We start from the raw sequence: 25,299 nt of genomic DNA on the forward strand, positions 1-25,299 counted from the left end.
CACTTTCAGCTCATCTTATGAATTTTAGTCTGTTGTTGCTTATTTGACCGTCGAAAGAAAGATGATTTTTAATAACCAATTTTTCATATTGGTTGCTTAAGATTTGACTCACTGTTGTTGTGCTGATGGCTGTATAAAGTAAGCATTCATGTATCTATGCAGCACAATCTATTCTCACATTTCTATTTGCTGTTTCGTTATACATTTTCATTTCGGGGATTTTTTGTCTCTCGACTTCTGGATTAAATAAACATATCAGCCTGTCCATTTGCAGCTCTCCTCTGTTTTCTGCTAAAGCCCATAAAAAACAAAAAACCCTATGCAGACCGCCCGGAGCAGAGCGTCCCGTTAAATGGAGGGCAGTGCGGAGGTCGTGTTTTGGGCTCAAAAATGTCACACCGGTCCGCGAGCCAGGCCTATAGTCGCTCTCAACAGGGTCCGCACAGACAGACTGGGACTCAGGGGTTATGTACGCAGCCTGTGGACCAGACTGTTCCCACACGAAAGACAGAACCCTGAACCCGCAGTGGACCACACAGGCAGACGGCGGCAAACATGGCATTATACGTGATGTTTTTGACACAGGAATGACTCATTTTTGTTTGAGATCATCCCCAAAAATGGAAGAGCCTTTTCTTGTCTCAGAGTTTGATGGATTCATTTAGAAGTTCAGCCATCTAAACCAAGACCAAAGCCACTAAAGGAATAGAAAAATCAGTTCTGTAATGTCAAATATTTATAATGGAAAATGGAAAAATGGAAATGGGAAGAATTGTTTGTTGTTATTGTTTAGCCGCAGCAACATTACAGTCATTCCACATAGACAACACTGTACACAAGCATGAACCAACTATAAAAATGATGAGGAGCTGAAGTGTGACTCATCCTTTCATGGATTCGGAGAACATTACAGGGGCATGATACTGCGGCCGGCCTATTCGGAGGCAAGGCCAGGATCAGACACTGACAGACTCTGACTCAGACATTGACATTGAAGCTTGAAATACTAGAAGAAGTCCATATGTGTGTCAGCATATGAAATGATAAAGTATATATTTTTAACAGTTGAGATATTTTGTATTACCATGTGCTCTACTGTGGCAACAATGCAAATTCCCATGGTGACAAAAAGGTTTTCTGTCAAGCAACTTTGATCATTGCAAAATGTTATTACAGAAACAAACACCTTAACCAAGCACATGCCAGTTCGGCATTACCCAAATCTAAAAGCTTCTTGTAAAAAAAAAACAAAGCTCAAATAACGGAAAAAGCAACAATAAAGGTGACAAAAAGAGATGGAAAAAGTAACAAAAAGCGCCAACAATGCAACAAAAGAGTTACAAAAAATAAAAACAATGCAAGGAAAAATCTTGGCTCAGTTTTGCAGGTCTTAGCTTTCAAATGAGGCGTTATACTGGCCTAAAGGCTGTGAGCACTCCAGTCAAGAAGCTTTCCGATTTAGGTAAAGCTGAAGCTGAAGCAAACGTGCTTGGTTAAAGAGGAGGTTATGAGGTTAAAGGTGCATTATGCAACTTTTTGTGTGAAACAAAGTTGATATTTGTGCGCATGTGACCGAGTGGCTGTATGAGTGGTCAGCATGGCGTCTTTACTTTCCATCACAGTGGTCTCTGTGACGCTCCAGGATCAATTGTTTCAAAGGTCTTCACTGCTGACGGACCCTCTTAAGAAAACCTACAAAACAATTGATCCTGGAGCGTCATAGAGGTCACCGTGATGGAAAGTAAAGGCGCCATGCTGACCACTCACGAGCCGCTCGGTCACTACAAGGTCAAATACGCACAAATATCAACTTTATTATCGCATAAAAAGCTGCATAATGCACCTTTAAGTGTGAATTAGTAAGTATCCGTTTCCCTGTGTAATGGCAAATAAATTGAAAGACAAAAGCTTTAGAAATCTTGCAGATTTTATTATTATTAACAAACTGTCCATTTTTCATCTGTACAGAACCAAAAGAACAAAAAGAAAAAAAAACACAACAAAAGGTGGACAGAGAAATTAACGCAATGATCGGGACCATCATGAGACACACAAAAACAGTTTACAAAAAGATCTTTTTTCATCACAACCTAAAATCATCAAAGTCGTTTTGCTCTGGACACAGAAAACGGCGAGGAACAGGCGGCGGCGGCGGCGCATCATTGCAACAAAAAAACCTGGCCGTTTCAATAGCACTCTCACAAATCTCATTCACTCACGCACTCATCGGCTCACAGCGTCGCCTGCCTTATCGCCGCAAAGGATTATGGGAGTTTTTTTTTTTAGTTATTACTTTACAGCGGGGTCCAGCAGTGAGTAGGCACGCTTTGAAAAACAAAACAGTTAAACGTCTGATGTCAAAAAGGCAGATTTAGAAAGTGTCATTTACAAGCAGGAGGGCAGCACTCATTACAACAAGCTTCAATGAAGAGAAAGTAAAACCGTAGTATACAGGATCAGTTTACAGTGATGCACTCAGTATAGTACACATGTACATGGGGCCGAGGGGGTGGTGGGGGTGGGGGGTGGTTGGGTGTGGGGTGTGTGGGAGGGGGGAGGAGTCCTTGCAGCTTCTGCCATCGGGGTTTACATTTCACAGAAAGAGATGTTTTGAAGTTGGAACAAAACTGAAAAACAAACAAAAGAGGCATAAATGTTTTTCTTTTGTTTTTTGTGTTATCACTAGGCAATAAAACCACTTCACAAATATCAAATGAATTGTACAGCAAGGTTTTCAAATGCAAATTATGCAGACCATGTTTTAGTGTGAACAGAGGAAAACGTGCAAAAAGATCTCCAGCAAATCCAAAACTTGCAATAAAAGCTCCACAATATATCGCCAAATTATAATTACCGCAATATCCATATCGCAAGCCACCATATTGTATTGCAATATTTAGTCTAAAACAAAACATGTATTTATAAAAATAAAAAAGAAAGTATTAGACTCGTCTTTATTTTTTGTGTAAAGTTAATGGAACATTCTGTGTTGAAATGGTTTGGTAAAATATCAGTGTTGCCATAGTCAAGTACTTTCACAATGAGATCTGACATTTGCACAAAGGTCACAAAAAATTCTGTCAAATTGCACTGTAAAATGTGTCATTTTGAACATTTTAAGTGAAGGATTTATTGTCCCCCTAGTGATGGCAAACAGTAATTTGGTCAAGCTTAGAGCTGTTTATGGACCGCTACGTTCTGAAAAAGCCCCAACTCACAGGACCAACTTTGCATAAAAACAACACACACACAAAACAAAAGAGTGATTCAAGTTACCCAAATGCATACGGTTAAATATAGAGCATGTTGAATTTGTGCATCTGATATTTGGTAAACATTGTGCCATTAGCAAAAAAAACCCAAAAAAAAACACAAACTCCCGCTGCAAAGTACAGATAAAGTTTTCTGCCTTAAAACAACTGCAGCCGACACACAGTTCTGCCCGAGTTGCAATACTTTGATCATTTTACAAAAACAAGATGGCGCAGTTGTTCTCCTGTTTGGCTTGAGCCTCGATGTAAAGCTTGACAAATCACCAGCAGCTCCGCAATTGCGATAGTTCAATGCAACGCCTTCGAAATATACAGTACTGTGCAAGGGTTTTAGTGAGCAAAGATGCCACACACTGTAGCAATAGGTGATTTTTTTTATGTAATGGTATGGACACAAATATCTTTCACCATTGACAACATGGCATTTTCTAAAGATTTCTCCAAGACGATTGCACAGTACAGTGTACAATAGTAACCTCTCTGCATTCAAGTCATAGTCCGTCAGAGGATGAATTCAATGGCTGATATTTCACACACAAGCGGCCCCAATCAGAATTGCTCACCCCATACTTTATAAATGCTATCTATCTAGTTAAACCCTCTTTCAGTGTGCCAACCTCAGGAAACCAAGCATCCCGTTTAAAGCAACAGTGGTCATGCCCAAACTATGAAAACATAAGAAAAAAAACACACCACACACTCACAACTTAAAATTTTCCACCTGTGTAATGGTACGCTGTGTTAAAAAAAAGTTGGGTCTACGGAGGGTTGTCAGGTAGAAACTTTTTTCTAGTTAGTGGCTCCTGTTGTGTGTAGTTGCATGAATTATACCCTAGAAGTGCCATTATTGGGCAACTCTGGCAATAAAATGTGGGCAAGGGACTGACACACCAAGCTGAAACCGAAATGAGAAGACGACGACAATGAACGAGCCAGTGTTGAGTTATGAAATCAAGTAATTTCAACAGTAGTGTCGAGCGCTCTCAACATTTTGGACAGAGTGTCAAAACACATGAAAACTAATTCCAGGTCATGGATGCCGCTGTGAGTACTTTTCGATGTCCAGTGTCGTTTTACAACACTGTGAACCCGGGACCGTCTGAAGGGATTCGCTAGTCCCTTGTTCCACATTTTATAGAGTCCACTGGAAAACTATATGATTGTGCCTTCACTTTCCCCACAGTTCAGTAACGGCCTTCAAAAGCTGCTGCCCCTCCCTCTCCCATCGCCTGTCCTGCTCGCTGGAGAAAAAAGGCAACCAGAGAACATTCAAATCATAGAAAACAATGACTTTGATCATTAGTAAACAAATAAATAAGGCTATGACAAAACAATATATATATATTTATAGATATAAAAAAAAAAAGAAAGAAAAATGTGCAATGATTCCAGTATCATTTTTACACAGAAATGTTCACATCTCTACAATAATCTAAGATTTTATTTTTTCTTTACAAGATTTTTTTTTCTGCGTTGCATTTTAGCATTTTCCATTTTTCTGACCAGAGAGACACAAACAGCCAGTTATTTTTCAAAAAAGTTAGTTGAGAGATTTTGCAAGTTCCCAGAGAAGTCTTTAGCCAAGACGAACCGATGGTGTGTTCAGGGCACACATTTGAACTGGGAAGGAAAATCAAATGGAAAATCCTCCTTATCTCTGAGAGTTGTATATCGTTATTATTTATCTGTGGCTCGGTTGGAAGGCTGGCTGGTTGGCACCGCCCACCTGGCAGTCCCATGGCGTTAAAAACACACACACACACACACACACACACACACACACACACACACACACACACACACACACACACACACACACATCATCATCATCGTCAGCCAAATGCAAAAGTTGAAGAAAAAAAAAAGAAGCTATTCAGACAAAACAAAACAGCATGGACAAACACAAAGAACTCAAGAGAATTCAGTTTTTTTCTCTCACTCACGCCACGGACGTTCTCACCAAAGCAATCGCTCACACATGCACGCACTTTTTTTTGAAATACTGGAGTCATTTTTACTGCCCTAAAGCTGAGCAATTCCCGTCCCGTTTCTACACATTTACACTGCACAGAATTCACTTAGCTCCCAAACTTCTTCACCTCCATATTTTAAACTTTAACATTATATTTGTACAACTTCAAAACCCCCCATTTTTCCTCCCCCGAATTCGGCCGCGCCACCAACCCCGCCCCCCAAGCAGCGGAGAGAGAGGACCAAAGTAATACTGCATCTACAACGGGCGGCCAGAGGAGTGACAAGAAAAGACAAACAGAAATTTGGGCAGAAGTGGGTGTCCAAATGCGTGGGCGAAGTCTCTTATCCACTCTTTAGGGAGGTGGGGGACTGTGGGTAATGTAATTCAGCGCGGGCTCCTCTCATATTGATGTTAAAGAAAAAAACAAAAACACAATTTGTTTCAGCGGTGCAGCCGGGGAGCGCCAAACCGAAAAGGGGAGGAGGAGGTCCATATTTGGGCATTTGGGCGGCGGTCGTTTTCTTTCATGGGTGTGTCCTGACCCCCACAAATTGGGTGGGCTCTACCTGTCCTTGAGTTCTTGCGTGACCCGTTTGGTGAAGCGCCCGCACAGCAGACCCATGAGGAAGAGCAGAGCCACGCCCGCCCCGATCACCGTGAGGATGTAGTTTTTGGACGGCGACGTCATCACCTGCATGGCCAGGTCTGAGAAGCCCTCGGCCGGAGCCACCTGCCGACGCACAGGGAGAACATATGTTTAGAGCAACGGGCGAGAGTAATCACATATGCTTCGTGATATTTTACATTTCCTGCTCTCTCACGTCCTGCTGTAAAATATTTCCCCAGTCACATTTAGATCAGTGCTTCTCAAACTGCGGTGTGTGTACTTGGGCTTCAAGCAGTAAAAAAGAGAAACCAAGTTACCTTTTCTGCATTAAAATTCTGTATTTACATGTTCAGGGTTCATAGCAGCAAGTCAAATGCTTTATAATGACATTTTAAAGCTGCTCTCAGCTATACTGTAACAGTGGGTGTACATTTGCGAGCCCAGCACATGTTTAAGTTGACACGGTGCATGGACAGGTGTGGAGGTGCGGAGCTCATCTCTGCTTCTGTTGGACAAAGAGCGCTCGCTGTTTCAGAGGCGGCGCATCTAGTGATGCAATATGGGAATGCAACCATTCCGGGCCGGCATAATGGGGTAGCTGTGGCCTGCTTGAATGCCCAAATACTATTATTATTAATGCCACAAATACTAATAATCTGTGCATTTTATTTCTTTAATTTGCAAAAATTACATCAAACAAAATAATTAGACATCATCATAATCAAAATGGGCAACTTTTGAACAAAAAACTGCAGATTAATGTTTTGCACAATTGATTTAGTGACTTTTTAATGCTTTTTAATGCCCCCCAATTTGACCCTTGTGTGCGGAGTGTCAATAATATAAATTACAACCCAGAACTAAATTAACTAAGAAACTGACGCAGGAAGAGTTTCTCGTCTTCTTTTCTTGTCTCTTATTTTTTGTTTTCTTAAACACTAAAGAGCACCTTCACCACAGAACAATTCTTTCTGGACTTCCTGTGGCCAGTAAAACTAGGCGTTATTCATTCATTTTTTAGAAAATTTAAGTTTGTCATTTTTCTGATTCAGACATGATTTACACCCGGGATAGTCCTGATTTGATCCTAATCAGGACTTTGTGAACCACTGCAGTAGATATATTAGGTTGTGTACCTTGGCAGCGTAGCTCCACATGTCGATGCGATCCTGTAGCCTCTTTTTACACTCAGGCTGCAGACGCACTCGCTTGTCCTGCAGCGCCTCCATCAGGCACGACATCTCTGACAAAACAAACATTTTGGATGTTTTCTGCGAGTTTGATGGGATCAGGTTTTTGCATAAGTTATATTTATGTACAGCATTTTTCAAACTAAACGATCCATGGAAAAGAAATGCTGTATGAGAATGGAAAAGAATGAACTATATAACAATTCACTATAGCTACAAAAAAAGCTAGATATAATGTACAATTCCTCCATCAGTTTGAATAAGCGAGTGGTATGCAGTGTGTCATTTGTGGACTTACGGCGCCCCCTGCCTGGTGGGATAGCTGCACAGTGATGTTTGATGTCCAGGGCACAGGCCGTGTGCAGGACGGGGTCAACAAAGATGTCTGCTTTACTCTCCTTCAACATGTTCAGCACCTCCTGCAGAAGAAGACAAAATACTTGTACAATAGTACATTGACTCATCAACTACTTCTTGAAAAATCGTGTTTTGTTTTGTAAAAATGGGAAGGACAATATGAGCGAAATAGAGGCAGAGAATCAGCTGTGTTTGAGTGAGTTTACCTTCTTACAGCCCTCCTGTTTGATCTTCAGCAAATTCACTTTGAGACACTCCTCGACCTGCCCCGTCTGCTCCTGCGCCGCCGCCTCCTCCGGACACAGGCGCGAGATCTGAACAAATACGTAAGCAAGTTACATAGTAGATTTGTAAGCAATGAACCAGGTAGCTTCTACCATTCTGAAATGTTTATCTTTTGTGAAAGTTCAAAAGCAGCACAGCCACAGTTTTAAATGTCTGTTTTTTTAAATGAATTTAATAATTGTAGATTAATCATTTTACCAATAATAATGAATGAACCGTTTTAGGGTCAGACACTGCGACACAATAGAAGGCCGTTATAAAAAGGGTTTGAATACTTGTCGGCGGATTACAGGATTACATTCAATTCAACTGTTCTGCGTCAATCTGAGATGTATATATAATATTGTAACGGATTGTAATTAATTTTGACAGCACAGCAATTTGAATCCATTTAAAACAGAGATGACATGTCGATATAAAATGCAGTTCAGAGACACCAGCTGCAGTGAACACATTTCCACTTGTCACAAACCATTAGTGTCTGCGGGCAATATCTAAAGAGCGTTTGATCTCATGTCTCTGTGATGGAGCAGCACTGACATTTTAGACCCAACACCAACATAAAACGCATAAATGATAGAGATTTATAGACCCAGCCCTTTGATGTGCCCATGTGGTTGGGAGGTTTATAATCGGAATTGGCAGCAGCTTCCAAATAGCATTGTAGTTTCAAACATAAATGCTGCAAGTTACAATTTGAGAAAATGCTTTTCTAATGGATAAATATAGCAATCGAAAATCAGGGGTCATTTTAGGTGAGTCTACTTTGCAAGGAGACACTAGCCTTGATATTCCGGTAGTATGACTTACAATTAAGTGTCTACAAAATACCCTTTTAGGTGTTATAAAATGTAGTTCTACAAAACGCCAGCAGAGGGTGCTATGCTGCTTCATGCTAATACACACAGGCAGAAGCAACAGGTTTAGCAAAGACGTTGAAACTTATCAGAGAAAGTCCATGGATTCCTCCTGGAGTGTGAACCGGCATATACATATATACATATACATATATACATATACACATATACACATATACACATATACATACATATACATATAATTTTTTTTACCTTTATTTCGGATGGTCCCACTGAGAGTAAGAATATGAGTGCGAAAAAGTGACACGGACTAAGTGTGCAGGCTTAGTGAAACGTGTAAATGAAAGAAACTGCTTTAAGTATGTCTCGGATGAGGATATACCTTACAGCATAATTAAAATGTCCAAAAAGTCAACTTGCCATGACTTGCCCTTTAAATGCTACGTTATTTTAAAGCTACGTTATTGTGTTTAGCGGGGCTGACGGCGGGCTTACCTCTTGTGTGCAGTGGATTTGCAGCTGAGGGTCTAGTCTGTAGTCCAGCGCAGACTCCTGCAGAATGACCCTGATCTGGTCCTCACAGTCTGGAGACAAACGCTGACACGGCAGAAACAAACAGGACTGTAAATGTTATGTGCCAGTTTTGAATGTTTATAGCTTGAGGCCTGCATATTTCACAAGTAAGCCACACAGCATCACCGATAGGAATACAGACCTGGTCGGCGTACTTGAGTTTGAGGCAGGAGATGACCTGTCCCTCCAGCTCGGTGTCGGCCGTGGCCTTGTTCAGGATCGACTGGCAGAACTTGGGGATGTCCGCTTTACAGGCTTTTCTCAGCACCGGGTTTAGCCTGTAGTCTGAAAGAGAAGGCACGCACTTTGTTTACGACAATGCAAGTTAGAAATCAAACTGTGCAGCATTCAGAATAAACATGTTACCTGTGTTTTGTGTTATCTGGCGTTTTGTGATCATCTGTTTACATTTAGGATCCATCAACTCGCTGTTCTTGTTCTGTTTTAGACACTGGAGCATGTTCTTGCCTTCTGACTCTGTGCAAAACCGCTGAAACACACACAGAGAAATACCGTTTTAGGACGGTCTCCGAAATATATCCAAACCAGAAATAAACAAGGACCAAGTCTATATAGAGGTTTATTTGCAGTTTCAGTTCTATATTATAACATTTAGCCATGTTATCTCATCTTAGGTAAAGCTACATCACATCCTTTAATCCGTACCCTGATCATGTGCTTGCAGACCCTCATGAGCTGGTAATCCAGTTCCGGGTCGACCATCTCCACTTCCTGCAGTTTGAAGATCCTCTGGTGGCATCGCTGTGTGAGCTGCCTCTTGTTCTCCTTCAGACACTCGATAACCTGCACAAGACAAAAATATGAGCTATTGTTCGAATTAAGGTGCAACATTCTCATTTAAGATGCTCTCCAATAATCAGTGCAATTAATCTACATGGATTATTGACAAAGTTACAATTAATCACAATAGAAACCCGAATTGCCTTTTATGGCTATAACAAGAAAATCAAAATGGCTGTAAATGTTTAGGTGATTGAATGTGCTCTGAAATCAACCAAATTATCTGTTTGCATTGGGATTTATCAAATGAAAGGCAAGGGATTTTTTTGTAGAAGTTAAACTGTACAAATATCAGTCTCCTTCCCATTTACTGTCATACAGCTTTGTCTTTATCCTTTCGTCACATTTGTCATTACACTGAGACACTATCCATGGTGACTTCGTTCTGCATGGTGTAAAATCGTGTTGCTATTTTTAGCGGCCGCTGACCTGTGCGTTGCCGTAGTTGACGTTTGGACACAGTCTCTTGATGTCCGGTTGACACGAGTCGTACAGCTCCGGGTCCAGACGGATGTCCTCGGACTGAAGACAGAATAAAGAGGCATTTAGTAAATACACCAAAAAAAATACAGAACACAAATAGAAAACCTTGAACTAGACAAGACTGACAAACATCGACTAAAATATTTTGTCATAATTTTAGTCAAAGCAATTTTTTTCTTCACTAAAATTAGACTAAAACTAAATAAAAAGTTGTTGATGAGCCTAAAATCATTTACTTTTTTACTTTTATTTATTTATTTTTGTAATAAATTTTTAGAGACGTCGTGCCCAAAGGCATTGATGGCTGGGTTCATGAATATTAAAACATAGCATCAAAGATCAGCCTCTGCTCAATGTTCCATGATTTGTTTTTGGTCCAAAGTTGGTACTTCCACTAACAGTTTGAAAGAGCCTCATCTAAATCCACTGCCAAAGGAACAGGTATGTGCTTTGTTCATGTGGGACCTTGATTAAAGATGCATTATGCAGCTTTTTATGTGAAACAAAAGTTATATACATTTGTGTGTATTTGACCTTGTAGTGACCCAGTGACTGTCGACATGGTGCATTTACTTTCAAAGTGGTCTCTAGGACGCTCCAGGATCAACTGTTTGGAAAGTTTCACTGCTGACGGACCCTCTCGCCAGAAAACCTACAAAACAATTGATCCTGGAGCATTGTAGAGACCACAGTGATGGATAGTAGAAGCGCCATGCTGGCCACTCATCCAGTCACTGTGACACTAGGTCAAATAAGCATAAAAGTTACATACTGCACCTTTAAATATGATTATAATAAATATTATAAATGCAAAGTTGACCTAATTAATCTTAAATTTACCTGTAATTTTAGTCGGCTAAAACTACACTAAAACTGGAGAGAATTATTTGACTAAATCTAGACTAAAATTAAACATCATTTTTCATCAAAAGACTAAAACTAAATTAAAACAGATCCGGATTGACCTCTTAAGATTCCACCATAATGTTTGGTAAAGTATCTTGGGTAAAAATTGCAGTAAATTTACACACAGCACTTAATGGATTAAAACAACAGTCATTTAACAGCACACAGGCCGTACCATTTCCACCTCCTCAACTCGAAGCTGTTTGCGACATTTGACGGAAACGCGCTGCTCCTTGACGTCCTGCAGCGTGTCGTTCCTCACTGTGGTGCTGAGGCAGATCACCACGTCCACTCTGGACAAGGACACATCGACAGGGCAGGGCGTTAAGGATGCAGGGGAACATCGTGTTAAATAGAGGCAAGATTTGCGGTACTGATTGTTGTAAAACTGTTAAGGAAATTTTTCGCAAAACAAAGATGTGGCACAGTTAAAAAGATGAAAGGCTTTTCTATCAGACAAACATGCCGAGAGATGCAGTTTTTTTTACGATAACACTGAAACGCAAGGCTTACTTTTTCTTGATGTTGGGACACAGCTTGAGGACGTCTTCTTTGCAGGCGGTTTTGAACTTGTACGAGAAACGGAAATCTTTGATCTGAACCTGAAAGGAGAAAAAAGGAAAAAAAAAGGCAGATTGTGGTAAATGATAAGACTCGACAACAGAGGGCAGCACCGCCCTGTTTACAGATGCATCAGCCAAAATGACAGTACTCTACTTCAGACGCAATTTTGAATCCTTTACCATTCAAATTGCAATCTTGATAAGATTTGTCAAAGATTTGTCTGTCAAAATGAGCATTTCAATGTGACGTCTCACCAGCTGGAAGTGAGTGACTCCCACCAGACACTTCTCATTCATCTCCTTCTCGTGTTTGTTTTGGACCAAGCACTCCATCAGGTCTCCGGTGTCGATCTGATTATCTGCCACCTCCTGGAGGACGTGAGGAAGCAAGCGGGCGAAGAAGCAGAGAAAGGAGAAAGATAAGAATTAATTTGATCTTGATATGAAAACGTCCCGTCAGTATCTCTATGTAGGTCGGGAGTTCTATGTACCATTCACAGCAGGCGTGGGAAATAAATTAATACTGCAGATGAACTTGCTGATATTTTAGATAGGATTCAGTAAAATATACTTCTACAAATGAAAGCTCTTAAACAGAAACAAAGGTATGAGGTATACTTATATATTGACAATTCTATAAAAAAAAATAGGGACTTTTTTTGAATAATTCTGATTAATTAATTACATAAGTTTTAAAAATATGAGTCGAAATTACAGACACTTTTTCAGTTTCCTTTTACATTGCTTAGAGACGAACACTGTGTAAAACCCCAAACTATTTTACTGTCAAACATATTTATTCATACAGTACATAAACTTATTAAAAAAAAAACTTAAAAAAAAAACATTCTCCAATGTCTTGGGGCAGGACAGTTATCACACATGCCTCACATCTCTTCGAAAATAAGCTAAAATGCAGGAAAATACAAAGACGTATCTTAAAATACCTCTAAAAATCAATACAACCCCTAAATAAATGATGCTTAAAGGCACACTGCGTAACATCTTGGACTATACTGCCATCAGTAGAAAAGCTCCTAATGACCAGCTCAACAAAGAAAAAGATATTTCTGCAGTGGGTAATCAAAGAATGGATTTGGATGAGGACCTAACTTGTTTAAATCTCAAATTCTGCTGACTCTAGTCTCATCTCCATGGAGACGAGCAGGAAATGTACCCACTCCTGGTAAAGTTACAGTAAAGGCTAATGTTCGTTTGTACATTTATGAGGTATTTTTATATATGTCATAAAATAAATGCTTGGATTTCAATTTTATTTATTATTAGAAATGAAATTATTTTATTACTATTATTATTATTATTGTTATTATATTATGTACTCGATTAAAAATGTTGAATCGAGTCCAACCACTAACAAAAAACAATGAAAAGTTGCGACTAAAGGTGGACTTACGTGGCAGTGGGATTGGATGACTGGTTCACAGGCTCTCATCAGCAGCGCCTCGATCTGAATATCCTGAAATGAAACAGAAATGACCAGACAAGTTAAAGAAGAGGACCTTTATTCAGACACTGTTACTTCAATGTTTTTTGTTTTTTTAAGGCCACGCTCGAGGGCACTAATGCCCCAAACCCATCAGTGTCCCTGAGTGAATAGACCACAACTTGTTTATTGGAACCGACGCTCACTGTTCTCTTCTGTATGTGGCCGTCACGATGCGGCTTTGTCAATCTCACTCAAATCTTCACATCACATACTATACTCGTTTCAAGGTGAACGCGGTCGAGGCAACAACAAAAGTGAGATAATAACGCGACAAGCTTTAGTCAGCAAAAAGAGTCTATTAAATTCAACACAGAGCCAGGCGCCATGGAAACCGTAAAGGCCAAGTGATGTCATAACAACAAGGTAGTTTAACCATGAACTAAAACTTTCCTGACTGACTGTTCTGTACAGACTATTCAAATCATCCTCATACGTCTGACCTGACCCAGTGGCGCCCACACTTTCTCTGGTCGTTTTAAGCGGATAGGAACATGAAGGTGTGTGCAGACTGCAGCAGACAGCAAAGCAGCTCCAAGCGCACACACAAATCGAACTCGAGCTCATTTTTCTGGCCTGAGAAAATGTTCATTTGAAGCATTTGGAAGTGAACTAGGGCTGCACAATAATGTAAAATATCATATCGCGATATGAGGTGATGCAATATCCGTATCGCGAGAAGCCACAATATATCGCAATATCAATAAAGTCTTTATCGAACAGACACAAAATCTAGTTACATTTCAGTATTGTTGCGCTGCTGATGTAGTGTTTTTTTTTAGTCTTGTTTTGACACAATTTGCTGAAAAACTAGTTATTTACAATTATTTTGCAATAATATAGTTATCGCGATATTGCACAGCGGTATCGCATATCGCAAGTTACTTCAATATCGTGCCGGCCTGAAGTGTACACATCACCACAACATTCACCTGTGCATTTATATCATTGAAAGGAACACTGGCTTGCTTTGAAGATAATATGAGACTTTAAACCTTTACTTCTGAAAAAGGCTCGCATTTGGCCTAATCAGCAAACCAAGAGACAACAAACCTATTAACTTTATATGATTGTAAGAGTATTTTAGCTTTATTTTGAACACAACACACTACTAAATACTACTAAATCTCACATTTAGTTGATCATTTTCTAAATACTGTCGCACCCTTAAGATGGAGTGTAAGACCATGGCATAATCCGCTCTGGACAGTTTATTTTACCTCCGACTCGAGCTCGGTCAGGTTTCCCACCACGTCCCTGCAGTCCATGACCAGGTCTTCGAGATGGTCCTGCAAACACTCCAGCTCCTGTCCCGCCTCCGTCTTCTCGCTGCACCATTTGCCCAGGTCCGTCATACAGCGCCTCTGCAGCTCCGGGTCCAGCTTCACGTCCAGCGCCCTCTGGTGGAGGATCCTCTGCACCTCCACCTTACAGTCTCTGGACAACTGCAAGGAACAACAACCATTTAAGAGCTGGGAAATGTCATGTAAGTATTTCAGAAGAGCAGCGCATGCAGTCATTGCCTTCGTTTATTAAATTAAGAGTCCCCATCATTTCAGATTTGAGATTTTGTATACATGTGACTTATTGTTCGTATGTTATGACGTTTTTTTTTTATGTCACAAGTTATTCAAAAGAGTAGTATTAATGGGCTTCATCCTCCTGTATAACATGGTAAATGGTCTCAACTTATATAGCGCTTTTCCACCTACATTAGGCACTCAAAGCGCTTTACAGCAAGGATCCACTCACCCATTCATACTCTCATTCATACACCAGTGTACGCAGACACTGGGGGCAATGTGGGTGAAGTGTCTTGCCCAAGGACACAACGACAGTGTACACTTTCAGGAGGTGGGAATCGAACCCCTGACCTTCCGATCATGAGACGACCCGCTCTACCATCTGCGCCACTGTCGCCCCTATAACATCATGGATAGTAATGATTTAAAGAAGTTGGATGTGTGTCATCTATAACTCGAGATGGCAAATGGAACAATCTTTTTTTTTTTCATTCAAGCCGTATAATGGACATAATTACAGCTCACACAAATGTAATGACTAACCCAATTATGTGTTTTTAAAACAATTTTCCAGAAATTACTCAGAAATTACAGCTCCGGCACCAGATTGATCAATCAGTGGATTTCTCAGAAACACCGAGTGATTGTGAGTCCATTGCTGCAATGAGCAGCCCCATCACGGTCGGGTGCGCCGCGTGTACTTACAGGCCGGCGCTCGTGCTCCTTTGACTCCCCACTGGGCTGCTGAACAACAGGGCCAGGTCAGTCAACCGCAATTTGAATCTCCAAGAGGACACTTTCCCATTTATAGAGGTTTAGAGCTAGATATTAGACACCTTCCATTTTGATTTTTATGTTATATATTGTCACAAGGCATACACATTTAAAGTGACAGTCTGTAAGTTTGCATAGTGAGGGAAATTTTAATTTAAACGATCACATTTCTCCCCTCTTTAACCAGAAAGCCCTTCTTAGTTTGGAAAATAAGGAGCAGGAACAGAATTTTCAAAAGTAAACAATCAAGCTCCTCCCCCTTCACTTTCTGATTGGACCTGACAGGCTGGTTCACAGGAAAAGCTTGTCTCATTGGTCAACACGGGAGGATACTAGTTATTAGTTGCTGAGATCTCGGAAGGTGGGACATTAAAAAATTCTTTATATATTATTACTTAACATCAAATTGCAAGACCATGTGGTTGATTTTGCACATCTTAATGACATTTGTAATACATTTAGACTTCCAGACTATCACTTTAACGTGCTGGTCTGGCCATTTTTGACTGGGGAATTGTGACAGAGCAAAATGCTTCTGAGATTATGATGCCCTCAAACCTTCAGGTGTGCAAGAAAACGTTTTAGAATTCTAGTATTGCATCCCAAATGATGCAAAAGCCATCTGTCTTGATTTTCTGCTATCACTGTCACAGCTTTTGTCAAAAAATGTGAACGAAAAGACAGAAAACTTCGATAAACGGCTCATAAAATATTCAAGGCTGTTCAAACGTCTAATGATTTTGACCCAACATTTTAATAAATACCCTGCTCACCCTGCGGCCCTGCTCCACGGAGCGGTAGGCGTGTCGATACAGGCAGGAGAAGATGGCGCCCGGTGGCATCATTTCACTGGTCTCGTTCCAGCCGTGAGTGTGACACAGACGAGACGCATCGCCCTGGCATTTCTTATAGAGGATAGGGTCCAACCTGTGGAGCAATAACGATTCATACTTCTGGGATGTTTACTCTCTTCTTAAGTCACAATCTGTTGACCATTTCCAATAAGGAAGTGCAATATAAATACATGAAAACTGGTAATTTATGGAAAAGTAGTTCATTTCTGTTGCCAAATCTCCAAAATCATTGTGTAAACTATGTATCGTTCTTACGATAATAATTTGCTAAAACTTTCATACACATTTGAACTTTTTACAAATGCAAAAGGAAAAAAGAAAGGAACACATGCATATGGAAATATTTTGGGTTTGTTAATAGCTATAAAATAAGTGGTTAGATTGTGCTTGAAAATATATTGCAAGGAGGGTTGTTTTTGAAAAAAACCGAACCCACTTCCAGTCTCTGGCGATAAAGTACTGCAGCTCGAGAAGCCGGTGCTCACAGTCCTCCACCATCTTCTCCGTGTACAGGTGCTCCATTAGACACGACAGGATCCTGTTTAGAAAAGATCCATTACACTTCCGTCTTTATGACCGCGCAGTTATATAAAGTGCATTAGGGTTACGCGCGGCGGCTCACATAGGGTCTCCGTTGCGGATGTGTTTGCAGGCAGTCTGGATGACAGACTCGCACGCCTCATTCAGGGCGCGGTCGATCCTGTAGTCCGCCCCGGGGTCGGCCTCCTGGATCAGCGTCTGCAGCTGTGGACCGAGAAACAAGACAATCAGCAAAAAAAAAGTCCTCAGCAGCGGCAGTGCCCTTGGATAATGTTAGCCCCTTGTGCAAAAAAACAGCAAAGAGAGAACACTAGAACTGGTTCGGAGGTGGAGCGTTTGTGAGAGCCAAGTCATTTCATTTGCATATTTATTATATCGGGTTGCACTGCCCGGCCTAGAGCACTGTCGTGCAGACATAATCCTATATCATAAACGTAGCACTTTGTGAAAAAGACAGAACGCTTAAAATTGCTAACATGGAATTTACAGTCTAAATCAGACCTGGGCAAACCCCGGCCCACGGGCCACATCCTTCCCCCAAGATGAGTAAAAAAAAAAAAAAAAGCAAGCCATTCCTGTGGGGATTCTTTAAAGAAATTGCCAGAATGCTCACTCCAGCCACTAGGGGGCAGCTTAAATAATAATCAAAGGAAATAAATCCACATGTGTCAAGCAGAGGGCACTGACATAAGAAGAGATCAGGATATAAATAACACATTATAGCCACGTGGGAACCGGACAGTCTGCCCCCTGGCTACAATAGTATCAATAGCATCATAGCATGATTTTATGTGAAACATATTTTTCATATTGTACATTTTGTAACTCACCTGCTCAGGGACTACAGATGAAAACTAGCTCACGCTAAATCTGGTGCAAAGCATCTTTAATTAATGCTTTTTTGCACATTGTCCCTGTTTAAATAAACTAATAAAATAAAATAAAAAATAAAATAAAATAAAATAGTAGGTTACCACCACAGAGTGTGGGGTGAATGCATAATGACTACAGTGTAGCAGAAACACAGGCAAGTGCAAGCCATTTTTATGAGGTTACAGTCCTGTCAGGTTTATTATTCATCTATTGGAGAAAAAAAAATCCTCAATAGTATTTTCCCAATCAAAACATATTCTTATTTTGGAGCTTTTGTTTATGGACCTCGGCAATACACTCCCGATATATTTTGGCCCCCAAGAAAATTTACTTGGAGACCCCTGCTATAGTGCATCACTTCATTTCCCACAAACTCTGTTTCAAGGAAGCGCAGAGGTGCTTTTAGTGCAATAGTAGAAGCTAACGAGATTAAGAAGTTGAATAACCTAAATAGCGATGCACTCACATGTGCGTCCTTGGCTTGATAGGACTATTATTTTCAGTAAATATTTAGCCGTTCTAAATAACAGTAGGTATTAGCTATTAAAAACACACAATTTACTGTAATGTACAGTAGGATAAAGTTAAGCAGAATAAGTTTGAGTTATTGTTGTGGGGGCCTCTGACTCAATCCAGGCTTCTCATGTGGACCCTTGTGAAAATTAATTGCCCACCCCTGGTCTAAATCATCATCACATTGTTGTCTGAGACAACCACAAAACGTGCTTGAAACAAAACAAAATAAATATAAGTGAACAATTTGGATGTGCAGGAGGCCATTAGCGAAACAGTTTATGCTCAACCATCTCCAACTTTGACAGCTTGATAAAAGGCGGGAATGAGAAGTGCATCTAACATCTACAAATATTGCAAACTAAACAGAATTGGCAAAATAACCCATTCAGACATGAATACTAACTTATCCATACTAGGGCTGGAATGACAAATCAGTTAATCATGACTAATAACTCGTGCTATACGGCAGGTTGTCGCAAAGATAATCTTGCTTTTTTTTCCCACTGCCCTACGATACACCATTAAAAAGTTATTAAACACGAAACCAAAATAAGAGTCGAGCCTATTTACTTTTGCGTATCACAGGCACCTTTACTAATGAGCAGTATAGAAAACACTGGTTCTCTCTGCAGGATTCCTTCAGTCACCTGCCCTTTGAAAATGCCTTCAGTGAAAGCCCTCCAGATGGTTCAGTGTGGCGCACCATCTGTGACTGCAGGATCTGTTGTCTGTGCGTTACAACTGTGGACTGAAATGCAAATGGGGAAAAAAGGCCGAGTATCGTGTACAAACCAAAAGACTGTTTGAAAGCCTGTTTCCTTGCTCACAAGCTGCAACGTCGCTAATACATTATGTGCACTTATGGAGCTCTTCTTTCCACTTTTCCCCGTCGACCTTAAGCCATTACGTTTTATCGCCCATTTCAACTTATGTCAATCTGCTGTTGTTGAATGTGTTGGACTAATGCATGTCATAATAAGTGTGACAAGCATTAGAAGACAACAATATTTACCAGAATTCAGATTATTAGTTACAAAATACAAATGCAGAATCACTGGCCCTGCTTGATCTTACACACTCATTATAAAAGAAACCTATAATCCTTCACAGTTGCGACCCGGTCTCCTTCAGAACTTAAATCTTAGTTTTTCCCTTGTATTGATCGCCCCTGAGCTCCAGCTGACAGCTAAGGTTAAAGCCGTCCCAAACGCTGACTCATGGCTCTGTGACAGCTGGGGTCAATGACAACTACAACCGCTTCTGTGGCCACTGTTGCTACAACTGTTCCTGGGTTATTCCATGTTTAAGGAACAAATGTGTCCTGCACGAGCCTCTTGGATTTCATTCAGCTCTGTCTGATTGTTGTTGATAAATCAATAGTGAGTGTGTGATGTTTGGAGTTGCTGTCTTTTGCAGTTTGTGAAAGATGGGTATAAAGAAGTTTGCATGTCAGGCCAAAATAATGGCTATTGCAAAATGCCACAGTTTAACAAGCTTTAACTTTTCAATGGGTTGCTCAAAACATTTCAGGACTTGTTCTATACATTGTGGAACATACATTATAAACTCAGTGGGACTTTCCTGGTTAAGTAAAGGTCAAATAAAATAACAAAAATGAGCAAAGTATAGGATTGTTATAAGTATACTTTCACAGGCACCAACTCTCTCTTGTTACATACATGCATTTTGCACATTGTATAGTATTTGTACAATTGCTACACAGATGAATCCCCACACAGCTATACTATACTGTATATATATGTACTATATATACTTCATGGCTACACAGTTCATTGAGTTCTATTTAACTTGTAAATCTATGGTTCAGGCTGGGTACTGTTAAACGATACCAGTTTGGTATCATGGAATCAATCAATCGTGTAGGTTCTACCGGTGTTGAAAAAATGTAAGTATCAAAAGCAGGATCCAAATTTCCATGCCGTCAGTCCAGGGACAGCCCCCTTTTTGATTGAACTAGTTTTCCCAATTTTTTTTATTTTATTCCAATTTATCTTTTCATCTTATTTACACAAATTATTCCCCATTTTTCACACACATTGGAGATGAACCCAATATTTGCATATCCCCTACACATGGATACACTGGTTCTAGATGACAAATCTTTTAGTATAGGTATCAGAAAAGCATCATTCAAGTATCTGCCTCAAAAAATAAGCATCTTTAGAGTACTGAAAAATAAGTATCTTTAAAGTACTGGTATCAAGGTTTAATTTCGTAACAGAGGTTTAGTTTTGAAATTAAATGAGACATTTGTCACACTAAAAAGCCAAATCAAATTGAACATCAAGATGGATCAGTACTATTCTCATAATGTAAAAGCCCTGCACTCACAGCTCTCTGGCAGTTGGGGTCGATGGCGCCCGCGTCGCCGCGGCCGACCTTCATGAGGCAGTGCAGGGTGCGTCCCTTTCGGTGCAGCCCGGAGCAGTGGCCCTCGATTTCGCTGCGGCAGTGGAGAACGATCTCTGGGCTCAGCGAGAAATCCTCCATCAGCATCCGTCTGTAGTCCATCATCTCGCCCTGGCACTCGCCACTCACCACACGACCTGAAGTAACGAGACCCGGAAATCGATCAAACCAGGGGGAAATGGCAGTGAGGTGTGGACGGGAAGAGAAAATCACTTTTGTTATTGATGATGTATGAGAAGTTAAGAAAAGATGCTTCACTAAAAAAGCAGGTGCTTTGTGCAGGTACAGGTGCTTGACTCTTGTATTGATGACGGGAGAGTGTGACCAGTGCGCAAAGCCTTCCCCAGCACATCTCCAAAGATCGTCCGTGGGGTTACTGTGGTGGGGACTTTGTGGTGGCTACTCTTTCACAACATGAACCCGATGAATCCAGGCATTGTCATTTTGTTAATTACACCCATGTGGACACTTTTTTTTTGGTTAAGAAGTGTAATATCCTGTGAAAGCTACATAAACCTGTTGTGTTTCAGACTAGATCCAAGGTGCTGCCTTAATTACAAAATTTGCAGGGCGGGCTTCAAGGGGAAGGGACCACTGCACTAATCCCACCAAATTTACCCAGAGGATGATGTCAAATGTTGCAGAAAGAATTGAAACACAAATCTTTCCAGCACAAAACAAACTGCATTTCAAATTAAGGCGAACTTGACAATATTCCCAATACAACCTTTGATTACAAGCGCTCGGTATTTGCCTCACTCCCGTCCTAGAGGCCTTGTGCCAAGTCCAATAGCTTATAGTGGACGGAGTCAATAAATCAAAGCGTTAACAGTCCACAGGGGAGACAGATAGTGGACTAATGGAGTGCCTTGTTGTCAGATAAACTTACAATGACATTAGGGCGCAGGACAGATCGCTGTAGCCTCAGCCTGTGCCAGTAACTGAGCGGTTTATGAGTAAACACATAATATACAGCGCTATGGTGAGTATCTTTAAAGGTGTTATACAAGTATAAGAGTAAGTAAGATGAGAATAGTAGCTGGATGGACAGCATGAGCCCCTCACCTCTGTGCACAGCAGACTCCAGGCACAGGAGCAGGTAGGACAGCCGCGCTTCTCGGGCCCGGGGCATGTTGGTGTCCACGCTACAGCGGTACTTCCTCAGGTCCGACTTACAAGCTTTGGCCAGAGAGTAGCTCACTTTGTAATCCTGAGCAATCAGCTTCTGCCGCGTGGTCAGCGCTTCCCGACACTGGAGGGACACAAGCACCATGTAAACGACACTGAACAAGGTAATCAAAACAAGACGCAAGGATTACTAGTAAACAAAGCACGCACTTGTTTATGATTGTGTTTTTATATACAAGGTATTTTAACATAAATGGTTTAACAATATATGTGCTAAAGAAATAAATAAGCTTCATTAATCACATTTTAAATTCATTTTTATATTGTTCTGAACATGTTGGACACAATTTGCATTTAGGTTATATAGTAAGAGTAAACTGAGTAATTTCATTTTATGTTGAAATATCATCTTGGCCACTGTTAGAGAATAAAATTAAATCGCTATTTATCATACTGGGTCATGCTGTACAGTCGTACTCTCTCTGCCGTAGCCTTGACTGTGGTGCTCAGGCGCCTTCCCTCAGCCACTGAATGTTTTACTTGTATTTCAGTATGACGCTCAACAGAGGGTTTTCATACCCCTTCTGTGGAAGCATAGGCAGACTTGAATGATAGGACTAGCGCAATGTCTCCAGCTCATGTCTCTGGATCCCGCACCAATGGTAAATAAACTGCTCCTGCAAAAGACATCCAGACTCCTGCCTATTTTTCCTCTATAATCTCCGACAACATTGTTAATTCTCGAGCCACGACTAACTGTCCAAGGTGAACTCCACGCTCGTTGCATAATTACACAAGCGTCTTTAAAGCATAAGTAGCTCTCTATTGTTTTTTTTTTTAGATAAAAGCAGCTCAAGTGATAAATAAAACGGTTGGAGATCCCAAAGTTAAGGTGTGTAAGACTTACCCGCTCAGTCATGGCCTCCTCAAACTTGTGGTTAAACAGGCATTTGTACACACGTCCCTCTCCAGCCAGGGTCTGCAAAAAAGTAATGTTGATGAATAAGCTCCTGAATTGAGTATTAAAACTAGTCTTCTTATAGGATGTATTTTTGCAACTTCTCAGTGACTCACGTTTTCACAGAAGCGCTCGCGGTCGTCCCGGCAGGAGAAGTACAGGTATCGGTCGAGGTGGAAGTCGTCTGACGAGAGCTCGGCCACTCTCATGATGGACTTCTTACAGTCATCTTTAATAGCGTGTGCCCCGGGCTGCTCCTCCGCCTCGCGCACCAAGCCCTTCTCCAGACACGCAATCACCTCCCCCTGAGAGTGGATGTCCTGCAGCAGAGGGAAAGGCATTCAGGACAAAAGCAACTTGGACATACTTAAAATGTAATCAAGCCACGCTTTAAGCGGCTGGAAACTTGAGAGGAGTCATTGTTATGGTCAAAGAGAAGACACATCTGCAGTCCAGCAGGTGAACTCATATGACCGGTCTAAAAAGAGAGCGGGCCAGCAGCTAAATATTTATGCACAAAGTTTTGGTTTAAAGCCCCGCTGTGGAACATTCCAGGTTTACGGTGTCATAAGATCAACCAAACTGACCTGAACTCCTGCAGATACTATTAGCAGAGGAGCAAACCTTAATGTCAAAGCAAAGCTGCAAAATCTCCTTGGAGACAATTATAAGTAATAAGTGATTTTTTTTTTTTTACTTTTTTTTTTTTTTACAGGTGAATTGTAAACATTTGTTTTTAACCCCGTAACCCCCGCCTTAACTGAGCACATCATCTCCAATGTGGCATTACCCAAACCTAAAATTACGACAAAAACGTGCTGGAAAAGCAACAATAACACAACAGAAACATACGACTAAAGAGCGATGAAAACACCACCAAAAAAATGACAGAAAAGCGATGAAAAAAAAGAAGACGAAAACAACAAAAACACTTTCAGAATGTGACAAAAACGTGCCGGAAAAGCCAAAATAACAACAAAAGCGCAAAAACACAACTAAAGAGTATTGAAAAATCAACAAGAAAGCCACGAAACAGCGTCGAAAAGGTGAAAAGAATGCAATGAAAAAGAAAACACGACAAAAAAACTACGAAAATACAAATACGACAAAAAAAAGCTACAATCCGTTATGTAGGTCTTAGCTTTCAAATTAGACGTTACACTGGTCTATAGGTTGTAAGCTCTATAAGGCTTTTAGATTTGGGTAAAGCCTAACTGGAGAAAACGTGCTCGGTTAAGGCGGGTTTAGAGCTTAATTGTCACATATTACTGAGGAATCGTAATGAAGTGCCCACCTAAACAAAAAACATTTAACACGAATTTCCAGGTTTTTTCATTAAACGCTTGGACATATGACGCATGAGGCTTAAAATGTGTATTGTAAGTACCCTACCCTGCATTGATATTTTATGTTTTATCATTTGAAACAGTGGGTGTGACTGAGAAAGACCAAACTTTAAGCAGGACTACTAAAAACTACTTAAATGACATATTACTCAAGGTCTGTTTTTGGTCTGAGTTTAGGGATGATTTTCAATAAAACTTATCCTTGTTTAGAACTGTGTGTTCACTTGTTTTGGACTCAACTGTTTTGGCCACAGTTCATATCAAACCCCGAGCCTCCACACTGTTAAAATGCGTCAGTGTAATCTTTAATGTTTACTTCAGTCAAAACAATGTCATTCTCGAAGTTATTATAACCCCGCTGTTGATATGACGCACACATTGTAATCATGAAGATCTCCAGGATTAAAATAACAGTTCTCTCCAACTTTGGGAATAAAACAATATTAAAGTGTTATCTTTGCATTCAGCGCAACACTTCCTCCCTGCTCGTTTGTAGGAGTATTTTGCGTGTGGCGAGGTCCGACACTTTGCATCTCGCTCCAAGTTAAATATAGCCAGAACTTGGTCAGCCTAATCTCCACTTCGGCGGCTCCAGCTCACAGAATACGACGCCGTGACCAATTCCTGATAATGAGACCAACTTCTCTCTTCTCTCACAAATAAATAAACTTTGCTCGGAGGTCTGATTGTGCCCATGTGATATCTTATATAATAAATGCACGTCTAATAGGCTTACAGGATTCGGCTTGGCTCAGCAGAAGCACAGAGACGCGTTTAAAGGCAGATCGATTTGCGTCGGTGCCTGATAGACGGCTGTCAAAATGAAGCCACTTTGAATAATTTCACTCTGATGGGTTGAAAAGACTACTTCAGAAAATGCAATGATTTAGAGATAGACTTTCATGCTTCGCTGAAATTAGTTTTTGGGAGATTGTGCGCCCATGTTTCTCCTCAAAGACTTGTAGAATTTATATAAATATACTAACATTTCTTCAACTTGCATAAAAAATAGCCTTATTGCAA

General features: G+C 40.6%; 1 protein-coding gene across 2 annotated transcripts in view; it reads right to left on the bottom strand.

Moving 5' to 3' along the window:
* Positions 1–2,527: 2,527 nt before the first annotated feature.
* Positions 2,528–25,299, bottom strand: part of glg1a (golgi glycoprotein 1a) — a 42,026-nt gene continuing 19,254 nt past the window's right edge. Inside the window, exons 5-26 of one of the 2 annotated variants that reach the window (XM_079567958.1) lie at positions 23,047–23,250; positions 22,880–22,951; positions 21,910–22,096; positions 20,767–20,981; positions 17,108–17,229; positions 16,922–17,023; positions 16,405–16,558; positions 14,555–14,779; positions 13,245–13,307; positions 12,086–12,199; positions 11,781–11,869; positions 11,443–11,560; positions 10,308–10,400; positions 9,744–9,881; positions 9,444–9,567; positions 9,220–9,362; positions 9,000–9,101; positions 7,608–7,715; positions 7,343–7,463; positions 6,991–7,097; positions 5,814–5,977; positions 2,528–2,627 (exon numbers count right to left, since the gene is read on the bottom strand). In XM_079567958.1, coding sequence (XP_079424084.1) covers positions 2,594–2,627; positions 5,814–5,977; positions 6,991–7,097; positions 7,343–7,463; positions 7,608–7,715; positions 9,000–9,101; positions 9,220–9,362; positions 9,444–9,567; positions 9,744–9,881; positions 10,308–10,400; positions 11,443–11,560; positions 11,781–11,869; positions 12,086–12,199; positions 13,245–13,307; positions 14,555–14,779; positions 16,405–16,558; positions 16,922–17,023; positions 17,108–17,229; positions 20,767–20,981; positions 21,910–22,096; positions 22,880–22,951; positions 23,047–23,250 — 2,799 coding nt within the window. In that variant the 3' untranslated portion in view covers positions 2,528–2,593. Of the gene's footprint in view, positions 2,628–5,084; positions 5,978–6,990; positions 7,098–7,342; positions 7,464–7,607; positions 7,716–8,999; positions 9,102–9,219; positions 9,363–9,443; positions 9,568–9,743; positions 9,882–10,307; positions 10,401–11,442; positions 11,561–11,780; positions 11,870–12,085; positions 12,200–13,244; positions 13,308–14,554; positions 14,780–16,404; positions 16,559–16,921; positions 17,024–17,107; positions 17,230–20,766; positions 20,982–21,909; positions 22,097–22,879; positions 22,952–23,046; positions 23,251–25,299 lie in introns of those variants that run through there. The other variant, XM_079567959.1, reaches the window with a different exon arrangement.

This window comes from Gobius niger (assembly GCF_951799975.1).
Source record: "Gobius niger genome assembly, chromosome: 12".
Classification (NCBI taxonomy): Eukaryota; Metazoa; Chordata; class Actinopteri; order Gobiiformes; family Gobiidae; genus Gobius; species Gobius niger.